At 46.6% G+C, this 20855-nt stretch overlaps 1 protein-coding gene across 3 annotated transcripts in view; it reads left to right on the top strand.

Moving 5' to 3' along the window:
- Nucleotides 1-20855, top strand: part of LOC134983144 (gastrula zinc finger protein XlCGF26.1-like) — a 32739-nt gene that overhangs the window by 9134 nt on the left and 2750 nt on the right. For all 3 annotated transcript variants that reach the window (XM_063948879.1, XM_063948878.1, XM_063948880.1), the window contains exon 2: nt 13855-13966. In XM_063948879.1, coding sequence (XP_063804949.1) covers nt 13855-13966 — 112 coding nt within the window. The remainder of the gene's footprint in view (nt 1-13854; nt 13967-20855) is intronic.

The raw sequence follows: 20855 nt of genomic DNA, 5'->3' as shown, positions 1-20855 counted from the left end.
GTTCTCTGATAATATATCTTTTTCCTTATATTCACCTAGTAAGTTCTTAAGTGACTTTTCTACTCGATCACTCGGGTTGTTCTTCAAAACTTTATATGTTTCCTTGTCGTTAAGTTGTCTTTTTATTTCAGCTTCATATTTCTCTGTGTCCATAATAACTATGCTGCCTCCTTTATCCGCTGGTTTTATTGTTAGGTTTTCGTTTTTTTCTAAATTCTTAAGGGCTGTTCTTTCATTTCTTGTTATATTCTGATGTTGATTTCGCTGTGGTCCAATGTCTTCCAAATCCATACTGACTGCTTTCTGGAAGCTTTCAATGAAACAACCTCTGTTGTATGTAGGGTTAAAGTTTGATTTTGGTTTAAAGATGTCACTTTTGTAATTTGCTTCTGCCTTCTGATTTATGAAGTATTTTTTCAGTGAAACCTTCCGTACAAATTTCTGTATATCAATATACGTGGCAAATTTATTTAATTTATTGTCTGGGGCGAATTTTAATCCCTTCTGTAGGATGGAATCTTCCTCCTTTGATAATGTGTGTTTACTGAGATTAAAAATCTTAATACTTGTTTCCCTTTCCTTATTTTGAACTGATTTTGTTTTTTGTTTACTCATTTTTCCTTTTCCTCTCTTCCCCCGTCTGGTTGGCTTTCTTTTTGTCTTTTCTTCTAAAATCTGGTTTTCTTCCGCCAGCTCCGCTCTAAAAAATGATCCTCATTGAGTAATTTAAACCGATTTAACGTTGACATCTGATCCGGTCTTGATGTCCGTGCCTCTGGGTACCATTCATCCTTTAGAATATATTCATGTCTTCTTGATGCATTCCTATTATTCCTTATATTAGGATTTCTTCTCCTTACTCCCTCCTGGTTGTGATTTTCTTCTCTTTGGAATCTCTCTTTTCTATATCTTCCATAGTTGTTTTCATGTATTGGTATTCTCTCATGGTATCTTCTTCTTTCTTGATACTGTGGTGTTATATTTTCTTGCTCTGTTCGTCTTCTCATAGGTGTTCTTTTGTGCATATTACAATCACAGTGGGAGACAAGTCTTTTTCTTTCTCTTTCCCTTCTTGGTCTATGTTCTGGTGAGATTGTTTTCCTTTGGGATCTATCATCTCCCTCTTCTATGGTAAGGTCTCCTTCCATATCCCTATTTTCATTATTAACTTCTTCTTTGTCTCTAATGTATTTTCTCTTTTTTCTAAGGATTATATCTCTTTCTTTTCTTATAATCCGTGCCTCCATTTCTCTTTCGATATCTGCATATCCTTCTACTGATCTATAAGGTAGAATTCTAGCAGTGAGATCCTCAATCTCTTTTTCCAAGATTTCCAGATCTTTCTTCCTTTCCCCTACTATAAGATTAATTAGGGAAATGGAACATTCTTTTAGAATGTTATCCCATTTTTCTAGGAAGGATTCTTTTTCATTATTACCAGATGCTATTTTAATAATTTTTAATCCCTTTGGGATCATCCCTTCAGATATATATTTTTCCAGGGTTACTAATTCCCACCATGTTTTACTTTCTTTACATAATATACTTTCTAATAATTTAAGATTCTCTCTCATTTCTTCATCTATTTGTGGAGATCTCATCTCTCCATCATCTGTATCAAATAATGCATTAATTAACAATTTTCGTTTCTCACGATATCCCAACATGATGCAACAACAAATTTAAATACAGGTAAATAGCAAATACAAAGAACAAGTGTAAATTTGGTGCGTCAAACGGAGAGCTGCAAAAACCTCTATGCCCACCTGTAGGGCCAAAATATGGTTTAGAGGAAAATGTGTGGTTTCTGCGCTATCTCCAGTTGAGATAGGGAAAGAACCTTCTGTAGGAAAGTTTAAGATGAGTGTACAGTTTAAAGTTCCAAAAATGCCCAAAAATTATTGCTTTCCTTATTCTTTCTGGTGAGTCATTGGGTCTCCAAATCTTTCTTCCAATTTTTGGTTCAGAGGGATGTTAATTCTTCATCTCCAATGTATAAAAGAAAAGATAGGAGAAACCACAATAGTGTAACTCAATTTTAATAAGAACAAATGCAATAAAACATATGGCTGGCAGCGTACCTTAAAATAAGGTGTATATATCACACCAAGTCTCGTTTGTAAAATGTCTGTGGTGAATTCCTGGTATGGGAATCCCTTCAGGATCAAAGCTGGGTCGCTGTCCAGGCAGATGCTGTTCACCAACGCGTTTCGGCTCTCCTGAGCCTTTTTCAAGGTGTTTGGGCTAGTAGTATTCTGGGTATATATATACCCCTTACTGCGATATCATTGGTGGATCCTTTCCAGGAAGTGAATTTTCCTTAATGTATCTTAAAATAAGGTGTATATATCACACCAAGTCTCGTTTGTAAAATGTCTGTGGTGAATTCCTGGTATGGGAATCCCTTCAGGATCAAAGCTGGGTCGCTGTCCAGGCAGATGCTGTTCACCTGGTGAACAGCATCTGCCTGGACAGCGACCCAGCTTTGATCCTGAAGGGATTCCCATACCAGGAATTCACCACAGACATTTTACAAACGAGACTTGGTGTGATATATACACCTTATTTTAAGATACATTAAGGAAAATTCACTTCCTGGAAAGGATCCACCAATGATATCGCAGTAAGGGGTATATATATACCCAGAATACTACTAGCCCAAACACCTTGAAAAAGGCTCAGGAGAGCCGAAACGCGTTGGTGAACAGCATCTGCCTGGACAGCGACCCAGCTTTGATCCTGAAGGGATTCCCATACCAGGAATTCACCACAGACATTTTACAAACGAGACTTGGTGTGATATATACACCTTATTTTAAGGTACGCTGCCAGCCATATGTTTTATTGCATTTGTTCTTATTAAAATTGAGTTACACTATTGTGGTTTCTCCTATCTTTTCTTTTATACATTGGAGATGAAGAATTAACATCCCTCTGAACCAAAAATTGGAAGAAAGATTTGGAGACCCAATGACTCACCAGAAAGAATAAGGAAAGCAATAATTTTTGGGCATTTTTGGAACTTTAAACTGTACACTCATCTTAAACTTTCCTACAGAAGGTTCTTTCCCTATCTCAACTGGAGATAGCGCAGAAACCACACATTTTCCTCTAAACAACTAAAAGGCACCTCAGGTAAACAATGCAGATGGATGGATTGGATACTAGTATACAATTATGGACGGGCTGCCGAGTGCCGACACAGAGGTAGCCACAGCCGTGAACTACCGCACTGTACTGTGTCTGCTGCTAATATATAGACTGGTTGATAAAGAGATAGTATACTCGTAACTAGTATGTATGTATAAAGAAAGAAAAAAAAACCACGGTTAGGTCACTGGTATATACAATTATGGACGGGCTGCCGAGTGCCGACACAGAGGTAGCCACAGCCGTGAACTACCGCACTGTACTGTGTCTGCTGCTAATATATAGACTGGTTGATAAAGAGATAGTATACTCGTAACTAGTATGTATGTATAAAGAAAGAAAAAAAAACCACGGTTAGGTCACTGGTATATACAATTATGGACGGGCTGCCGAGTGCCGACACAGAGGTAGCCACAGCCGTGAACTACCGCACTGTACTGTGTCTGCTGCTAATATATAGACTGGTTGATAAAGAGATAGTATACTCGTAACTAGTATGTATGTATAAAGAAAGAAAAAAAAACCACGGTTAGGTCACTGGTATATACAATTATGGACGGGCTGCGGAGTGCCGACACAGAGGTAGCCACAGCCGTGAACTACCGCACTGTACTGTGTCTGCTGCTAATATATAGACTGGTTGATAAAGAGATAGTATACTCGTAACTAGTATGTATGTATAAAGAAAGAAAAAAAAACCACGGTTAGGTCACTGGTATATACAATTATGGACGGGCTGCCGAGTGCCGACACAGAGGTAGCCACAGCCGTGAACTACCGCACTGTACACTGGTTGATAAAGAGATAGTAGTATACTCGTAACAACTAGTATGACGACGGTATAAAGAATGAAAAAAAAACCACGGTTAGGTGGTATATAATACAATTATGGTTGGACGGACTGCCTGCCGAGTGCCGACACAGAGGTAGCCACAGCCGTGAACTACCGCACTGTACACTGGTTGATAAAGAGATAGTAGTATACTCGTAACAACTAGTATGACGACGGTATAAAGAATGAAAAAAAAACCACGGTTAGGTGGTATATAATACAATTATGGTTGGACGGACTGCCTGCCGAGTGCCGACACAGAGGTAGCCACAGCCGTGAACTACCGCACTGTACACTGGTTGATAAAGAGATAGTAGTATACTCGTAACAACTAGTATGACGACGGTATAAAGAACGAAAAAAAAACCACGGTTAGGTGGTATATATTATAATACAATTATGGATGGACGGACTGCCTGCCGAGTTCCGACACAGAGGTAGCCACAGCCGTGAACTACCGCACTGTACACTGGTTGATAAAGAGATAGTAGTATACTCGTAACAACTAGTATGACGACGGTATAAAGAACGAAAAAAAAACCACGGTTAGGTGGTATATATTATAATACAATTATGGATGGACGGACTGCCTGCCGAGTTCCGACACAGAGGTAGCCACAGCCGTGAACTACCGCACTGTACACTGGTTGATAAAGAGATAGTAGTATACTCGTAACAACTAGTATGACTATGACGACGGTATAAAGAAAGAAAAAAAAAACCACGGTTAGGTGGTATATAATACAATTATGGATGGACGGACTGCCTGCCGAGTGCCGACACAGAGGTAGCCACAGCCGTGAACTACCGCACTGTACTGTGTCTGCTGCTAATATAGACTGGTTGATAAAGAGATAGTATACAATACTACTAATATACTGGTGGTCAGGCACTGGTCACCACTAGTCACACTGGCAGTGGCACTCCTGCAGCAAAAGTGTGCACTGTTTAATTTTAATATAATATTATTTATCATGTACTCCTGGCTCCTGCTATAACAACCTGCAGTGCTCCCCAGTCTCCCCCACAATTATAAGCTTTATATACAATACATTGATGTGCAGCACACTGGGCTGAGCAGTGCACACAGACTGAGTCACTGTGTGACTGTGTATCGTTTTTTTCAGGCAGAGAACGGATATATTAAATAAAACAAACAACTGCACTGTCTCTGGTGGTCACTGGTCACTGTGGTCGTCAGTCACTAAACTCTGTCTGCACTCTGCACTCTCTTCTAATCTACAGTATCACAGCAATCTCTCTCTCTCTCTCTCTTCTAAATCTAATCTAAATGGAGAGGACGCCAGCCACGTCCTCTCCCTATCAATCTCAATGCACGTGTGAAAATGGCGGCGACGCGCGGCTCCTTATATAGAATCCGAGTCTCGCGAGAATCCGACAGCGTCATGATGACGTTCGGGCGCGCTCGGGTTAACCGAGCAAGGCGGGAAGATCCGAGTCGCTCGGACCCGTGAAAAAAAAAGTGAAGTTCGTGCGGGTTCGGATTCAAAGAAACCGAACCCGCTCATCTCTAACTGAAATGAGCATCAAGGTGGCAGAAACCGAGGGTTAGGTGCTGTTTTAGGGCATATGGAGTAGAAGATAGTGAAGGTAAAGCGCATGAGGGGAGAGGGCCCTGCTAGTGAGAGCTTACATTCTAAAGGGGAGAGGCAGACAGACAGGGGTGACACAGATGGGGTAGACACTGAGCATGGAACAGAGGGTTAGAATGAAAGACGGCTGGGTTTGATGAAGAAGTGGGTCTTGAGAGCCCATTTTAAGTTTGTAGAGTCTGATAGAGTGAGGTACAGAATTCCAGCGATAGGGAGCATCTTGGTGGAGGGAGGAAGAAATCGAGCAGAAGAGGCGGTTTGCATTTCTGGAGCAAAGAGGGCAGGCGTGAGTGTGAAGGGAGATTATCTGAGGGATGTGAATGGGTGAGGGATATGTTAGTGTGAGAACCTTGGTTCTGAAGGGGGAGCCAGTGTGGATTGTAGAAGAGGGGAAGCAGACGTAGTATATTTGTAGAGGACGATGAGCCGGACAGCAGCACTGAGAACAGATTGCAGTGGGGAGAGGCCGCAGTCAATGAGGCCAGATTACAGTAGTCCAATCTGGAGATGACCAGTGAGTGGATGAGGTTCTTAGTAGCATCCAGGGTGAGAAAGGGTCTGATCTTGGAAATATTTTTAAGATGGAAACGGCAGGACTGCGAAAGGTACTAAATGTGTGGTTTGAAGACGAGGGAGGAGTCAAGAATAACTCTAGACAGTGCACTAGGGGGCTAGAGGCGGTAGTTGTGCCGTTAATAGATAATGAAATTGTGGGTGATGGGAAGATGATCGGCTTAGTCTTGAGGGGCCTACACACTCAGCAATGCATGCAAATTTTGACGATGATCGATCTGAATGATGATTGATCATCGTCCAAACTGACTTGCATTGCAAAGCAATGGAGAACCAACGATGAACGACGCGGGGCCGCGCATTGTTCATCGTTGGTGCATACATACTGAGCGATATGAACGATTTCTCGTTCATTACTGAACAAGATCGTTCATATTGCCCACACACATCGGCAAGTGTGTAGGGCCCATTAGACGTTAAGTTTAAGGAAGAGATAATAGTAAGTATAGAGAGGGAGATCTGAGTGTCATCAGCATGGAGATGATATTGGAGATCAAAAGAGCTAATGAGCTCACCTAAAGAGGAAATTTAGAGGGAGTATAGTAGAGGTACAAAAACAGAACCTTGGAAGACATCTACTATTAGTGGGGGAGGGACATGGGAGTCATGAAAAGGAACAGTCAGAGAAGTTGGAGGACAGCCAGGAGAGGTCAGTATCACACAATCCAAAGGAGTGAAGAATTTGTAGGAGGAGAGGGTGCTTCACTGTGTCTGAAGTAGCAGTGAGTAGTGGCCCTTGGATTTGGCAGCATGAAGGTCCTTGCTGACTTTCGTGAGGGCAGTTTCATTGGAGTGGAGAGGACGGAAGCCAGACTGAAATAGGTTAAGCAGGGAGTGGGAGGAAAGAAAGGTGGTAAGATGGTTGTAGACATGTACAATTGTACATGTATTCTCAAGGAATTTGGAGGCAAAAGAGAGGACAGAGATGGGTCAGTAGTTTGAGAGTGTGTTAGGATCAAGGGTAGGTTTTTTTTTTTTTTTAAGAATGGGGGAGACCAGGGCTTGCTTGAAGGCAGAGAGGACTTGCCTGATGAGAGGGAGAGATTGAGGAGGTGGGCAAGATGGGATTTGGCAGAAAGAAAGAGTTTGCGGAGGAGGGGATAGGGTTAAGTGGGCAGCTGGAAGAGGGTGGACCAGATGAGGGCCATGATTTCATCACCCGATCCAGTTGGGATGGATGGTCAGGGATGGGATGTTCTGACATATGCTGTCCAGGTGGGGGTGGGCAGAGGACGGAGTTGAAAGTGGCGAAGAGATGTCAGGGTTTGAGGACTGGGAGGAGATAAGGTACTTGAAATATGACTGTTTAGAGAGGGAAAGGGCAGCACTGTGTATATTTGAATTGGAACAAGTCCCTCTTAGACCCTGAACACTTTTGCAGATATCTGGGGATTTTAGAATGCCAGGGTTTAGGTGTTGATCTACCAGGGTGACTAGTGGTCACAGAAGCAACAAAGTCAAGAGCAGAAGTAAGGTAGGCTTTGTGTAGGGAAGTGGCTTGTTCATGGCAGGTGACAGAGAGGTGAGTTAAGCAGGGAGGATAAGGAAACGTTGATTGCTTCAGTGTTACGCTTAGAGATGGTAGCCATAGGACAGTGATGGCTAACCTTGACACTCCAGCTGTTGTTGAACTACACATCCCAGCATGCCCTGCTACAGTTTTGCTATTTGGCCATGCTAAAACTGATGCAGGGCATGCTGGGATGTATAGTTCAACAACAGCTGGAGTGTCAAGGTTAGCCATCACTGCCATAGGAGGTAGAGGTGGAGAAGCAGAGAGGGACAAGTTAAGAGAGCAGATGATGGTCATAGAGGGGGAATGGGGAGTTGGAGTAATCAGAAATCTTACACTAATATTCTACTAATATTGGATAGAGTAGTTTTCTTTGTACATCCTAATGCTACTTCTTTTTATAAGAACTCCCATCGTTCAGATAGATAGTAGACAAAGGGAAAGAAAACTTGTAACGGAGTAGTTCTTGGTGATAATGCTCACACATAACCCAAAGACCGGTAGCACCAATATATTTCTCTATCGTCCTAGTGGATGCTGGGGTTCCTGAAAGGACCATGGGGAATAGCGGCTCCGCAGGAGACAGGGCACAAAAAGTAAAGCTTTTCCAGATCAGGTGGTGTGCACTGGCTCCTCCCCCTATGACCCTCCTCCAGACTCCAGTTAGATTTTTGTGCCCGGCCGAGAAGGGTGCAATTCTAGGTGGCTCTCATAAAGAGCTGCTTAGAGAAAGTTTAGCTTAGGTTTTTTATTTTACAGTGATTCCTGCTGGCAACAGGATCACTGCAACGAGGGACAGAGGGGAGAAGAAGTGAACTCACCTGCGTGCAGGATGGATTGGCTTCTTGGCTACTGGACATCAGCTCCAGAGGGACGATCACAGGTACAGCCTGGATGGTCACCGGAGCCGCGCCGCCGGCCCCCTTGCAGATGCTGAAGTAAGAAGAGGTCCAGAATCGGCGGCTGAAGACTCCTGCAGTCTTCTAAAGGTAGCGCACAGCACTGCAGCTGTGCGCCATTTTCCTCTCAGCACACTTCACACGCAGTCACTGAGGGTGCAGGGCGCTGGGGGGGGGCGCCCTGGGAGGCAAATGTAAACCTATATAAAGGCTAAAAATACCTCACATATAGCCCCCAGAGGCTATATGGAGATATTTAACCCCTGCCTGTATTCACAAAATAGCGGGAGACGAGCCCGCCGTAAAAGGGGCGGGGCCTATCTCCTCAGCACACGGCGCCATTTCCTCTCACAGCTCCGCTGGTCAGGACGGCTCCCAGGTCTCTCCCCTGCACTGCACTACAGAAACAGGGTAAAACAGAGAGGGGGGGCAAATTTAATGGCAATATCTTGATATATATAAAGCAGCTATAAGGGAGCACTTATTATAAGGCTATCCCTGTCATATATAGCGCTTTTTGGTGTGTGCTGGCAGACTCTCCCTCTGTCTCCCCAAAGGGCTAGTGGGTCCTGTCTTCGTTTAGAGCATTCCCTGTGTGTCTGCTGTGTGTCGGTACGTGTGTGTCGACATGTATGAGGACGATATTGGTGTGGAGGCGGAGCAATTGCCAAATATGGGGATGTCACCTCCTAGGGGGTCGACACCAGAATGGATGCCTTTCTTTATGGAATTACGGGATAGTGTCAACACGCTAAAGCAGTCGTTTGACGACATGAGGCGGCCGGACAATCAATTAGTGCCTGTCCAGGCGCCTCAAACACCGTCAGGGGCTGTAAAACGCCCTTGCCTCAGTCGGTCGACACAGACCCAGACACAGGCACTGATTCCAGTGGTGACGGTGACGAATCAACCGTATTTTCCAGTAGGGCCACACGTTATATGATTTTGGCAATGAAGGAGGCGTTACATTTAGCTGATACTACAGGTACCACTAAACAGGGTATTATGTGGGGTGTGAAAAAACTACCTATAGTTTTTCCTGAATCAGAAGAATTAAATGACGTGTGTGATGAAGCGTGGGTTGCCCCTGATAAAAAGCTGATAATTTCAAAGAAATTATTGGCATTATACCCTTTCCCGCCAGAGGTTAGGGAGCGCTGAGAAACACCTCCTAGGGTGGACAAGGCGCTAACACGCTTATCAAAACAAGTGGCGTTACCTTCTCCTGAGACGGCCGCACTTAAAGATCCATCAGATAGGAGGATGGAAAATATCCAAAAAAGTATATACACACATGCAGGTGTTATACTACGACCAGCTATAGCGACTGCCTGGATGTGCGGTGCTGGGGTAGTTTGGTCAGAGTCCCTGATTGAAAATATTGATACCCTGGACAGGGACAATATTTTACTGTCGTTAGAACAGATAAAAGAAGCATTTCTTTATATGCGTGATGCACAGAGGGATATCTGCACACTGGCATCACGGGTAAGTGCTATGTCCATTTCGGCCAGAAGAGCTTTATGGACGCGACAGTGGACAGGCGATGCGGATTCAAAACGGCATATGGAAGTTTTGCCGTATAAAGGGGAGGAGTTATTTGGAGTCGGTCTATCAGATTTGGTGGCCACGGCTACAGCCGGGAAATCCACCTTTCTACCTCAAGTCACTCCCCAACAGAAAAAGGCACCGACTTTTCAACCGCAGCCCTTTCGTTCCTTTAAAAATAAGAGAGCAAAGGGCTATTCATATCTGCCACGAGGCAGAGGTCGAGGGAAGAAACAGCAACAGGCAGCTCCTTCCCAGGAACAGAAGCCCTCCCCGGCTTCTACAAAAGCCTCAGCATGACGCTGGGGCTTCTCAAGCGGACTCGGGGACGGTGGGAGGTCGTCTCAAAAATTACAGCGCGCAGTGGGCTCACTCGCAGGTAGATCCCTGGATCCTGCAGATAATATCTCAGGGGTACAGGTTGGAATTAGAGACAGATCCACCTCGCCGTTTCCTGAAGTCGGCTTTACCAACGTCCCCTTCCGAAAGGGAGACGGTTTTGGAAGCCATTCACAAGCTGTACTCTCAGCAGGTGATAGTCAAGGTACCTCTTCTACAACAAGGGAAGGGGTATTATTCCACTCTATTTGTGGTACCGAAGCCGGATGGCTCGGTAAGGCCTATTCTAAATCTGAAGTCCTTGAACCTGTACATAAAGAAGTTCAAGTTCAAGATGGAGTCACTCAGAGCAGTGATAGCGAACCTGGAAGAAGGGGACTTTATGGTATCCTTGGACATCAAGGATGCGTATCTCCACGTTCCAATTTACCCCTCACACCAGGGGTACCTCAGGTTCGTTGTACAAAACTGTCACTATCAGTTTCAGACGCTGCCGTTTGGTTTGTCCACGGCACCTCGGGTCTTTACAAAGGTAATGGCCGAGATGATGATTCTTCTTCGAAGAAAAGGCGTATTAATTATCCCATACTTGGACGATCTCCTAATAAGGGCAAGGTCCAGAGAACAGCTAGAGATGGGATTAGCAATATCTCAAGAGGTGCTAAAGCAGCACGGATGGATTCTGAATATTCCAAAATCCCAATTAATGCCGACAACTCGTCTGCTGTTCCTAGGGATGATTCTGGACACGGTTCAGAAAAAGGTTTTTCTTCCCGAGGAAAAAGCCAAGGAGTTATCCGACCTGGTCAGGAATCTCCTAAAACCAGGAAAGGTGTCTGTACATCAATGCACGCATCTTCAGATGCACCTGCGGATAACCCTGTCTCCAAGGACAAGGGTATCTCTTCTGTGGTGGTTGCAGAGGGCTCATCTATTGGAGGGCCGCAGATTCGGCATACAGGATTGGATCCTGGTGACCACGGACGCCAGCCTGAGAGGCTGGGGAGCAGTCACACAAGGAAGAAACTTCCAGGGAGTGTGGTCGAGCCTGGAAAAGTCTCTTCACATAAACATTCTGGAACTAAGAGCAATCTACAATGCTCTAAGCCAGGCGGAACCTCTGCTTCAAGGAAGACCGGTGTTGATCCAGTCGGACAACATCACGGCAGTCGCCCATGTAAACAGACAGGGCGGCACAAGAAGCAGGAGTGCAATGGCAGAAGCTGCCAGGATCCTTCGCTGGGAGGAGAATCACGTGATAGCACTGTCAGCAGTGTTCATCCCGGGAGTGGACAACTGGGAAGCAGACTTCCTCAGCAGACACGATCTTCACCCGGGAGAGTGGGGACTTCATCCAGAAGTTTTCCACATGCTAATAAACCGTTGGGAAAGACCAATGGTGGACATGATGGCGTCTCGCCTCAACAAAAAACTGGACAGGTATTGCGCCAGGTCAAGAGATCCGCAGGCAATAGCTGTGGACGCGCTGGTAACACCTTGGGTGTACCAGTCGGTGTATGTGTTTCCTCCTCTGCCTCTCATACCAAAGGTATTGAGAATCATACGGCAAAGCGGAGTGAGAACGATACTAGTGGCTCCGGATTGGCCAAGAAGGTCTTGGTACCCGGAACTTCAAGAGATGGTCACGGACGATCCGTGGCCTCTACCTCTAAGACAGGACCTGCTTCAGCAGGGACCGTGTCTATTCCAAGACTTACCGCGGCTGCGTTTGACGGCATGGCGGTTGAACGCCAGATCCTAAAAGGAAAAGGCATTCCAGAAGAAGTCATTCCTACCTTGATTAAGGCAAGAAAGGAAGTCACCGCGAAGCATTATCACCGCATTTGGCGGAAATATGTTGCGTGGTGCGAGGATCGGAGTGTTCCGACGGAGGAATTTCAACTGGGTCGTTTCCTACATTTCCTGCAATCAGGATTGTCTATGGGTCTCAAATTGGGATCTATTAAGGTTCAAATTTCGGCCCTGTCAATATTCTTCCAAAAAGAATTGGCCTCAGTTCCTGAGGTCCAGACTTTTGTCAAAGGAGTACTGCATATACAGCCTCCTGTGGTGCCTCCGGTGGCACCGTGGGATCTAAATGTAGTTTTAGATTTCCTCAAATCCCATTGGTTTGAACCACTAAAAAATGTGGATTTGAAATATCTCACATGGAAAGTGACTATGTTACTGGCCCTGGCGTCCGCCAGGAGAGTATCTGAACTGGCGGCTTTATCTTATAAAAGCCCTTATTTAATTTTCCATTCGGATAGGGCAGAGCTGCGGACGCGTCCGCATTTTCTCCCTAAGGTGGTATCAGCGTTTCACCTGAACCAGCCTATTGTAGTGCCTGCGGCTACAAGCGACTTGGAGGACTCCAAGTTGTTGGACGTTGTCAGAGCTTTAAAAATATACATTTCAAGGACGGCTGGAGTCAGAAAATCTGACTCGCTGTTTATACTGTATGCACCCAACAAGTTGGGTGCGCCTGCTTCTAAGCAGTCGATTGCTCGTTGGATTTGTAACACAATTCAACTTGCACATTCTGTGGCAGGCCTGCCACAGCCTAAATCTGTTAAGGCCCATTCCACAAGGAAGGTGGGCTCATCTTGGGCGGCTGCCCGAGGGGTCTCGGCATTACAACTCTGCCGAGCAGCTACGTGGTCAGGGGAGAACACGTTTGTAAAATTCTACAAATTTGATACCCTGGCAAAGGAGGACCTGGAGTTCTCTCATTCGGTGCTGCAGAGTCATCCGCACTCTCCCGCCCGTTTGGGAGCTTTGGTATAATCCCCATGGTCCTTTCAGGAACCCCAGCATCCACTAGGACGATAGAGAAAATAAGAATTTACTTACCGATAATTCTATTTCTCGGAGTCCGTAGTGGATGCTGGGCGCCCATCCCAAGTGCGGATTATCTGCAATACTTGTACATAGTTATTGTTAACTAATTCGGGTTATTGTTTAGGGAGCCATCTTTCAGAGGCTCCTCTGTTATCATACTGTTAACTGGGTTTAGATCACAAGTTGTACGGTGTGATTGGTGTGGCTGGTATGAGTCTTACCCGGGATTCAAAATCCTCCCTTATTGTGTACGCTCGTCCGGGCACAGTACCTAACTGGAGTCTGGAGGAGGGTCATAGGGGGAGGAGCCAGTGCACACCACCTGATCTGGAAAAGCTTTACTTTTTGTGCCCTGTCTCCTGCGGAGCCGCTATTCCCCATGGTCCTTTCAGGAACCCCAGCATCCACTACGGACTCCGAGAAATAGAATTATCGGTAAGTAAATTCTTATTTTTTTGACTTTGTCTACTCATATTCTACTGTCTAATCTCGGTTAATGAAATTGTAGTTTATTACAGAGCTGGGTTTTTTTTTGGGGTTATTTAGGGTGGAGCCATGTATAATATTAAGGTAGAGAATATCGAAGGAGAAGAAGAAAAGTATTCAAGTGGTGTCCAGGAGTATAAGGAGGAGGAAATTCCTACAGATATCAGCACAGGTGAGAGATAAGCATGAAGTACAGTCACACATTCTCCTTGTTCTGTCACTACAGCAATCTATTATCCTACACCCTCCTCTGTGGAAGAGTCGGGATCCATCAGCCCCTATTACACTCATGTCATTGTATGTTACCAGCCCAGAGGTCTGACCAGTCTCCTCCCCACACTCTCTGGTGTATCTCATGCATCAGCAGCCATCAGCCCCTATTATACTCCTGCTCTCCCCCTCACATCATGTCACTGTGTGTTACCAGACCAGAGATCTGACCAGTCTCCTCCCCACACTCTCTTGTGTATCTCGTACATCAGGAGCTATCAGCCCCTATTATACTCCTGCTCTCCCCCTCACATCATGTCACTGTGTGTTACCAGCCCAGAGATCTGACCAGTCTCCTCCCCACACTCTCTGGTGTATCTCATACATCAGGAGCCCTCAGCCCCTATTATACTCCTGCTCTCCCCCTCACATCACGTCACTGTGTGTTACCAGCCCAGAGATCTGACCAGTCTCCTCCCCACACTCTCTGGTGTATCTCATACATCAGGAGCCCTCAGCCCCTATTATACTCCTGCTCTCCCCCTCACATCACGTCACTGTGTGTTACCAGCCCAGAGATCTGACCAGTCTCCTCCCCACACTCTCTGGTGTATCTCATACATCAGGAGCCATCAGCCCCTATTATATTCCTGCTCTCCTCCTCACATCATGTCACTGTGTGTTACCAGCCCAGATATATGACCAGTCTCCTTCCCACACTCTCTGGTGTATCTCATACTTCAGGAGCCATCAGTCCCTATTATACTCCTGCTCTCCCCTCACATCATGTCAATGTGTGTTACCAGCTCAGAGATCTGACCAGTCTCCTCCCCACACTCTCTGGTGTATCTCATACATCAGGAGCCATCAGTCCCTATTAGACTCCTGCTCTCTCCCTCACATCATGTCACTGTGTGTTACCAGCCCAGAGATCTGACCAGTCTCCTCCCCACACTCTCTGGTGTATCTCATACATCAGGAGCCATCAGCCCCTATTATACTCCTGCTCTCTCCCTCACATCATGTCACTGTGTGTTACCAGCCCAGAGATCTGACCAGTCTCCTCCCCACAATTTTATGTGAGCACCACTGTGGGGCCAATTCAGGTTGGATCGCACATCGCGATCCAACCGGAATTATTACGATCGCCTCGCGGGCGCATGCGTATCGCCCGTCCTGCGCATGCGCTCGCACTTTCTGTCCCGCTACCAAACCAATGGAAACACAGACTGCATGACGATCATAGGGCCCAATCTCACCCTCATGTGGTGGGGGTCTGTTTATTCAAATTCTGGGGTGCCTGGCTACAGTCAGATCTCTGGCTAAGAGGCATTTTGTCCAGGATTTACATCCTAGATTTAGATGGTCCCATGACATCAAGCTACTTATCAACTCCTCTTTCCCCAGACCGTCCAGATGGACTTCCCTGTTCGCTGCAGTTTGTTCACTTACAGATTCCGGAGTCATTATTCTGGTTCCTTTACATCAACGAGGGTTGGGGTTCTACTCCAACCTGTTTCTGGTGGACAAGCCGGATGGGTCATTCCATCCAATCCTCAATTTAAAGTAGCAGAATCCCCATGTGTTCCTAAGATAGATCAAGATGGAGTCCTTATGCTCGGTAATCAGCGCCATGGAAGGTGGGGAGTTTCTAGCGTCCATAGACATAGAAGATGCTTGCCTTCATGTTCCTATCCGGAGAGGCCATTATCAACTTCTCCACTTTGCATTGGTTTGTTAACATTTTCAATTTCAGGCCTTACCAATCGTTATGTCCAACGCACCCACAGTGTCTATAATGTTATTGGCCTACATGATCTCGTTGTTACTATGGAGGAACTTTACCATATTCCCGTACCTAGATGACCTTCTAATAAAAGCCCCTTCAGATGCATTACTAATGTATCATGTAGAGGAGTTCACATTGGAGACTAACAGCTGGATACTGAATTACAAAAAGTCTCAGCTCATTCACACACAGTATAATTTTCCTGGGCCTTTTGTTCGACGCTCGCTTTCAGCGGGTTCACCTGCCTGCACAGAAGGTTCAGGACCTTCAGTCTTTGGTGTGGTCGCTTCTGCAGCTGCCTTCAGGTTTGTCTTCTGCTGCATGCAACTGCGGGAGAAGATGGTGGTTTCTTCCGAAGCAGTCCCATTCTCCAGGTTTCACGCTCTGACTTTTCAACATCAGATCTTACTCCGTTCGTTCAGTACTCTTCCGACTCTACCCTCAGACACGTCAGCCCTTTTTCTCACCACAGGTGCCAGTTTTACATGCTGTGGTGCTGTAACTTAGAGCGGTACAAGAAGTCTTGACCGTTTTTTCTAAGCGCTTGGCTGCCATTCCAGAAGTGCAGGCATTCTTCCACAGGGTACTTTGGATACAGGTTCCGTACATTCCACCAATTCTTCCATTGGATTTAAACTTTGTACTGGATACCATTCAAAAGGCTAATTTTTGAGTCTCTGGAACCAGTTGAACTACACTACCTACCTTTTTAAGGTGGTTTGCTCTCAGGCAGTCCTGAAATCTATCATGGTAGAGGTAGCAAGGCTGATATCTTGGGCAGAAGCAAGTCTAAGACTGGATACACACTTTTCGATATATCGTTCCGTCATTGAATAAACGTATCTGCGTTTGTTTACACAACATACAGTATTTCTGTGAATGACATTCACAGACACATTAGATCGGCCCTGTACCACATCTGGCTGTGTGTACGGCTGACCTATTGGATTAGGGTGGCCATAGCAGCCATTGAATATGATGTCACATATGTCTGCTACCAGACATATTGGTTGGCGGATTGGTTAGCGTGTATGCACAAGATCGTATGTGCATACAGCTCACTAGTCGATACATTGAATAGCCAGGTGACCAATCCTTTGGTTAAATGTGTATCCAACCTAAGTCACTATCAACATCCCATGTAGCAGGCAATGAAAGCACGGTGGCCGAATAATCAGTAGAACAAAAGCTGTTCCAGGAGAATGGTATCTACATCCGAAAGTCTTCCAAATACTTATGGAAGTGTTCCGGTTTCCTTAAATAGTCATTGTGGCAACAAACCAGTGCCCAAAAGCCCCCAAATGGGGGGGGGGGGGGGGAATAATTCTAATCATTGCCTTCGTGGTTCAGGAAGAACCATGGCCTCAGCCCCTCTGTCCAGGTATGTTGCCCCATTATAGCTGAGACTGTTGACAATGAAGGTAGTGATCTTGGATGCAGTTACTGTCAGAAGGGTTGCAGAGTAACAAGCACTTAGGGTTGATTGTGAGTCGGGTGCTGTGTGTGCGTCTTGCCGGTATTGTGTCTTGTGCAACTCTATGCACATACTTTCTACACGCCCTTCTCTGGTGTACAGCTGTGCATCTGAATGTGCAAGGACTGACTCCCAGTCTTTAGGTGACCAAATTCCGCTTGTTGTGTCTTTAGACACCACCATCGATCGCACCATCGTAACTTGCATTGCCCACTTGCTAGGTGCAGATTCTCTGTGACTGTATGGCCTCCACTGTGAAGCATTATGCATCTGACCTCGAGAACACTTAATACAGACCATCTATAAACGCCCAATCCATTTTTTGCAACTTATTTTGTGCTCTCAGCTCATACTACCTAGGGATTATAATAATCATGTAAAGACGGTTCTGAATCTTACAGTTAATTAAAATTCATTTCCGTAACGTCCTAGTGGATGCTGGGAACTCCGTAAGGACCATGGGGAATAGCGGGCTCCGCAGGAGACTGGGCACTCTAAAGAAAGATTTAGTACTATCTGGTGTGCACTGGCTCCTCCCTCTATGCCCCTCCTCCAGACCCCAGTTAGAATCTGTGCCCGGCCAGAGCTGGGTGCTTTTAGTGAGCTCTCCTGAGCTTGCTAATAAGAAAGTATTTTAGTTAGGTTTTTTATTTTCAGAGAGCTTCTGCTGGCAACAGACTCTCTGCTACGTGGGACTGAGGGGAGAGAAGCAAACCTACTAACTGCGGCTAGGTTGCGCTTCTTAGGCTACTGGACACCATTAGCTCCAGAGGGATCGAACACAGGACCTGACCTTGTCGTCCGTTCCCGGAGCCGCGCCGCCGTCCCCCTCGCAGAGCCAGAAGACAGAAGCCGGCAGAAGCGGAGAAGACATTGAAATCGGCGGCAGAAGACTCCTGTCTTCACATGAGGTAGCGCACAGCACTGCAGCTGTGCGCCATTGCGCCCACACTAACCCACACACTCCGGTCACTGTAGGGTGCAGGGCGCAGGGGGGGGCGCCCTGGGCAGCAATTGATACCTCCTGGCGAAAGCTGCATATAGACAGTGGGACACTGTTATATGTATGAGCCCCCGCCATTTATTTTACAAAAAAATCGCTGGACAGAAGCCCGCCGCTGAGGGGGCGGGGCCTTCTTCCTCAGCACTCACCAGCGCCATTTTCCTTCCACAGCTCCGCTGAGAGGAAGCTCCCCAGGCTCTCCCCTGCATAATCACGGTAGAAGGGTAAAAAAGAGAGGGGGGGCGCATTAATAATATTACAGCAGCTACTGGGTAAACACTAAGTTACTGTGTAATCCCTGGGTTATATAGCGCTGGGGTGTGTGCTGGCATACTCTCTCTCTGTCTCTCCAAAAGGCCTTGTGGGGGTCCTGTCCTCATTTAGAGCTTCCCCTGTGTGTGTGGTGTGTCGGTATGCGTGTGTCGACATGTTTGACGAAGAGGGCTATGTGGAGGCAAAGGAAGTGCAGTTGACTGATGTGTCGCCGCCGACGGTGCCGACACCTGATTGGATGGATATGTGGAAGGTGTTAAATGATAATGTAAACTCCTTACATAAAAGGTTGGATAAAGCTGATACCTCGGGCCAGTCAGGGTCTCAACCCATGCCTGATCCTACAGAGCAGAGGCCCTCACAGTTATCCCATACTTGGACGATCTCCTCATAAAGGCGAGGTTGAGGGAGCAGTTGCAGATCAGCGTAGCGCACTCTCAGGAAGTGTTGCAACAGCATGGCTGGATTCTGAATATCCCAAAGTCGCAGCTGATTACTACGACGCGTCTGCCCTTTCTGGGCATGATTCTGGACACAGACCAGAAGAAGGTGTTTCTCCCGACGGAGAAGGCTCAAGAGCTTGTGACTCTAGTCAGAGACCTGTTAAAACCGAAACAGGTGTCGGTGCATCACTGCACGCGAGTCCTGGGAAAGATGGTGGCATCGTACGAAGCCATTCCCTTCGGCAGGTTCCATGCGAGGATCTTTCAATGGGATCTGTTGGACAAATGGTCCGGATCGCATCTTCAGTTGCATCGGCTGATCATCCTGTCCCCCAGGGCCAGGGTGTCTCTTCTGTGGTGGCTACAGAGTGCTCACCTTCTCGAGGGCCGCAGGTTCGGCATACAGGACTGGGTCCTGGTGACCACGGATGCGAGCCTCCGAGGGTGGGGGGCAGTCACTCAGTGAAGAAACTTCCAAGGGTTGTGGTCAAGTCAGGAGGCTTGTCTGCACATCAATATCCTGGAACTAAGGGCCATATTCAACGCCCTGAGTCAAGCAGAGCCCCTGCTTCGCAACCAACCGGTGCTGATTCAGTCAGACAACATCACAGCGGTGGCTCACGTAAACCACCAGGGCGGCACAAGAAGCAGAGTCGCGATGGCGGAAGCCACCAGGATTCTTCGGTGGGCGGAGAATCATGTACAAGCACTGTCAGCAGTGTTCATTCCGGGGGTGGACAACTGAGAAGCAGACTTCCTCAGCAGGCACGACCTTCACCCGGGAGAGTGGGGACTTCATCATGAAGTCTTCATTCAGATTACAAATCGATGGGAACTGCCACAGGTAGATATGATGGCGTCCCGTCTCAACAAAAAGCTACAACGGTATTGCGCCAGGTCAAGAGACCCTCAGGCGATAGCTGTGGACTCCCTGGTAACACCGTGGGTGTTCCAATCGGTCTATGTGTTTCCTCCCCTTCCTCTCATACCCAAGGTGCTGAGAATCGTAAGAAGAAAAGGAGTGAGAACAATACTCATTGTTCCAGATTGGCCAGGAAGGCCTTGGTACCCCGAACTGCAAGAAATGCTCACAGAGGACCCATGGCCTCTGCCTCTCAGACAGGACCTGTTGCAACAGGGGCCCTGCCTGTTCCAAGACTTACCGCGGCTGCGTTTGACGGCATGGCGGTTGAACGCCGGATCCTAGCGGAAAAAGGCATTCTGGAGGACGTTATTCCTACGCTGATAAAGGCTAGGAAGGACGTAACAGCAAAGCATTATCACCGCATATGGCGAAAATATGTTGCTTGGTGTGAGGCCAGGAAGGCCCCTACAGAGGAATTCCAACTGGGCAGATTTCCGCACTTTCTACAGTCTGGAGTGACTATGGGCTTGAAGTTGGGATCCATAAAAGAACTGGCGTCTCTTCCTGAAGTTCAGACGTTTGTTAAGGGAGTGCTGCATATTTAGCCCCCTTTTGTGCCACCAGTGGCACCTTGGGATCTCAACGTGGTGTTGCGTTTCCTAAAATCCCACTGGTTTGAACCACTTAAGACCGTGGAACTAAAGTATCTCACGTGGAAGGTGGTCATGCTATTGGCCTTAGCTTCGGCTAGGCGTGTGTCAGAATTGGCGGCTTTGTCATGCAAAAGCCCTTATCTGGTTTTTCATATGGACAGGGCAGAATTGCGGACTCGTCCCCAATTTCTGCCAAAGGTGGTGTCATCTTTTCATTTGAACCAACCTATTGTAGTGCATACGGCTACTCGTGACTTGGAGGATTCCAGGTTACTAGATGTAGTCAGGGCTTTGAAGATTTATGTAGCCAGAACGGCTGGAGTCAGGAAAGCTGACTCGCTGTTTATCCTA

This window comes from Pseudophryne corroboree (assembly GCF_028390025.1).
Source record: "Pseudophryne corroboree isolate aPseCor3 chromosome 3 unlocalized genomic scaffold, aPseCor3.hap2 SUPER_3_unloc_1, whole genome shotgun sequence".
In the NCBI taxonomy this organism is placed as follows: domain Eukaryota; kingdom Metazoa; phylum Chordata; class Amphibia; order Anura; family Myobatrachidae; genus Pseudophryne; species Pseudophryne corroboree.
This window is presented reverse-complemented; position numbering and strand designations above follow the sequence as displayed.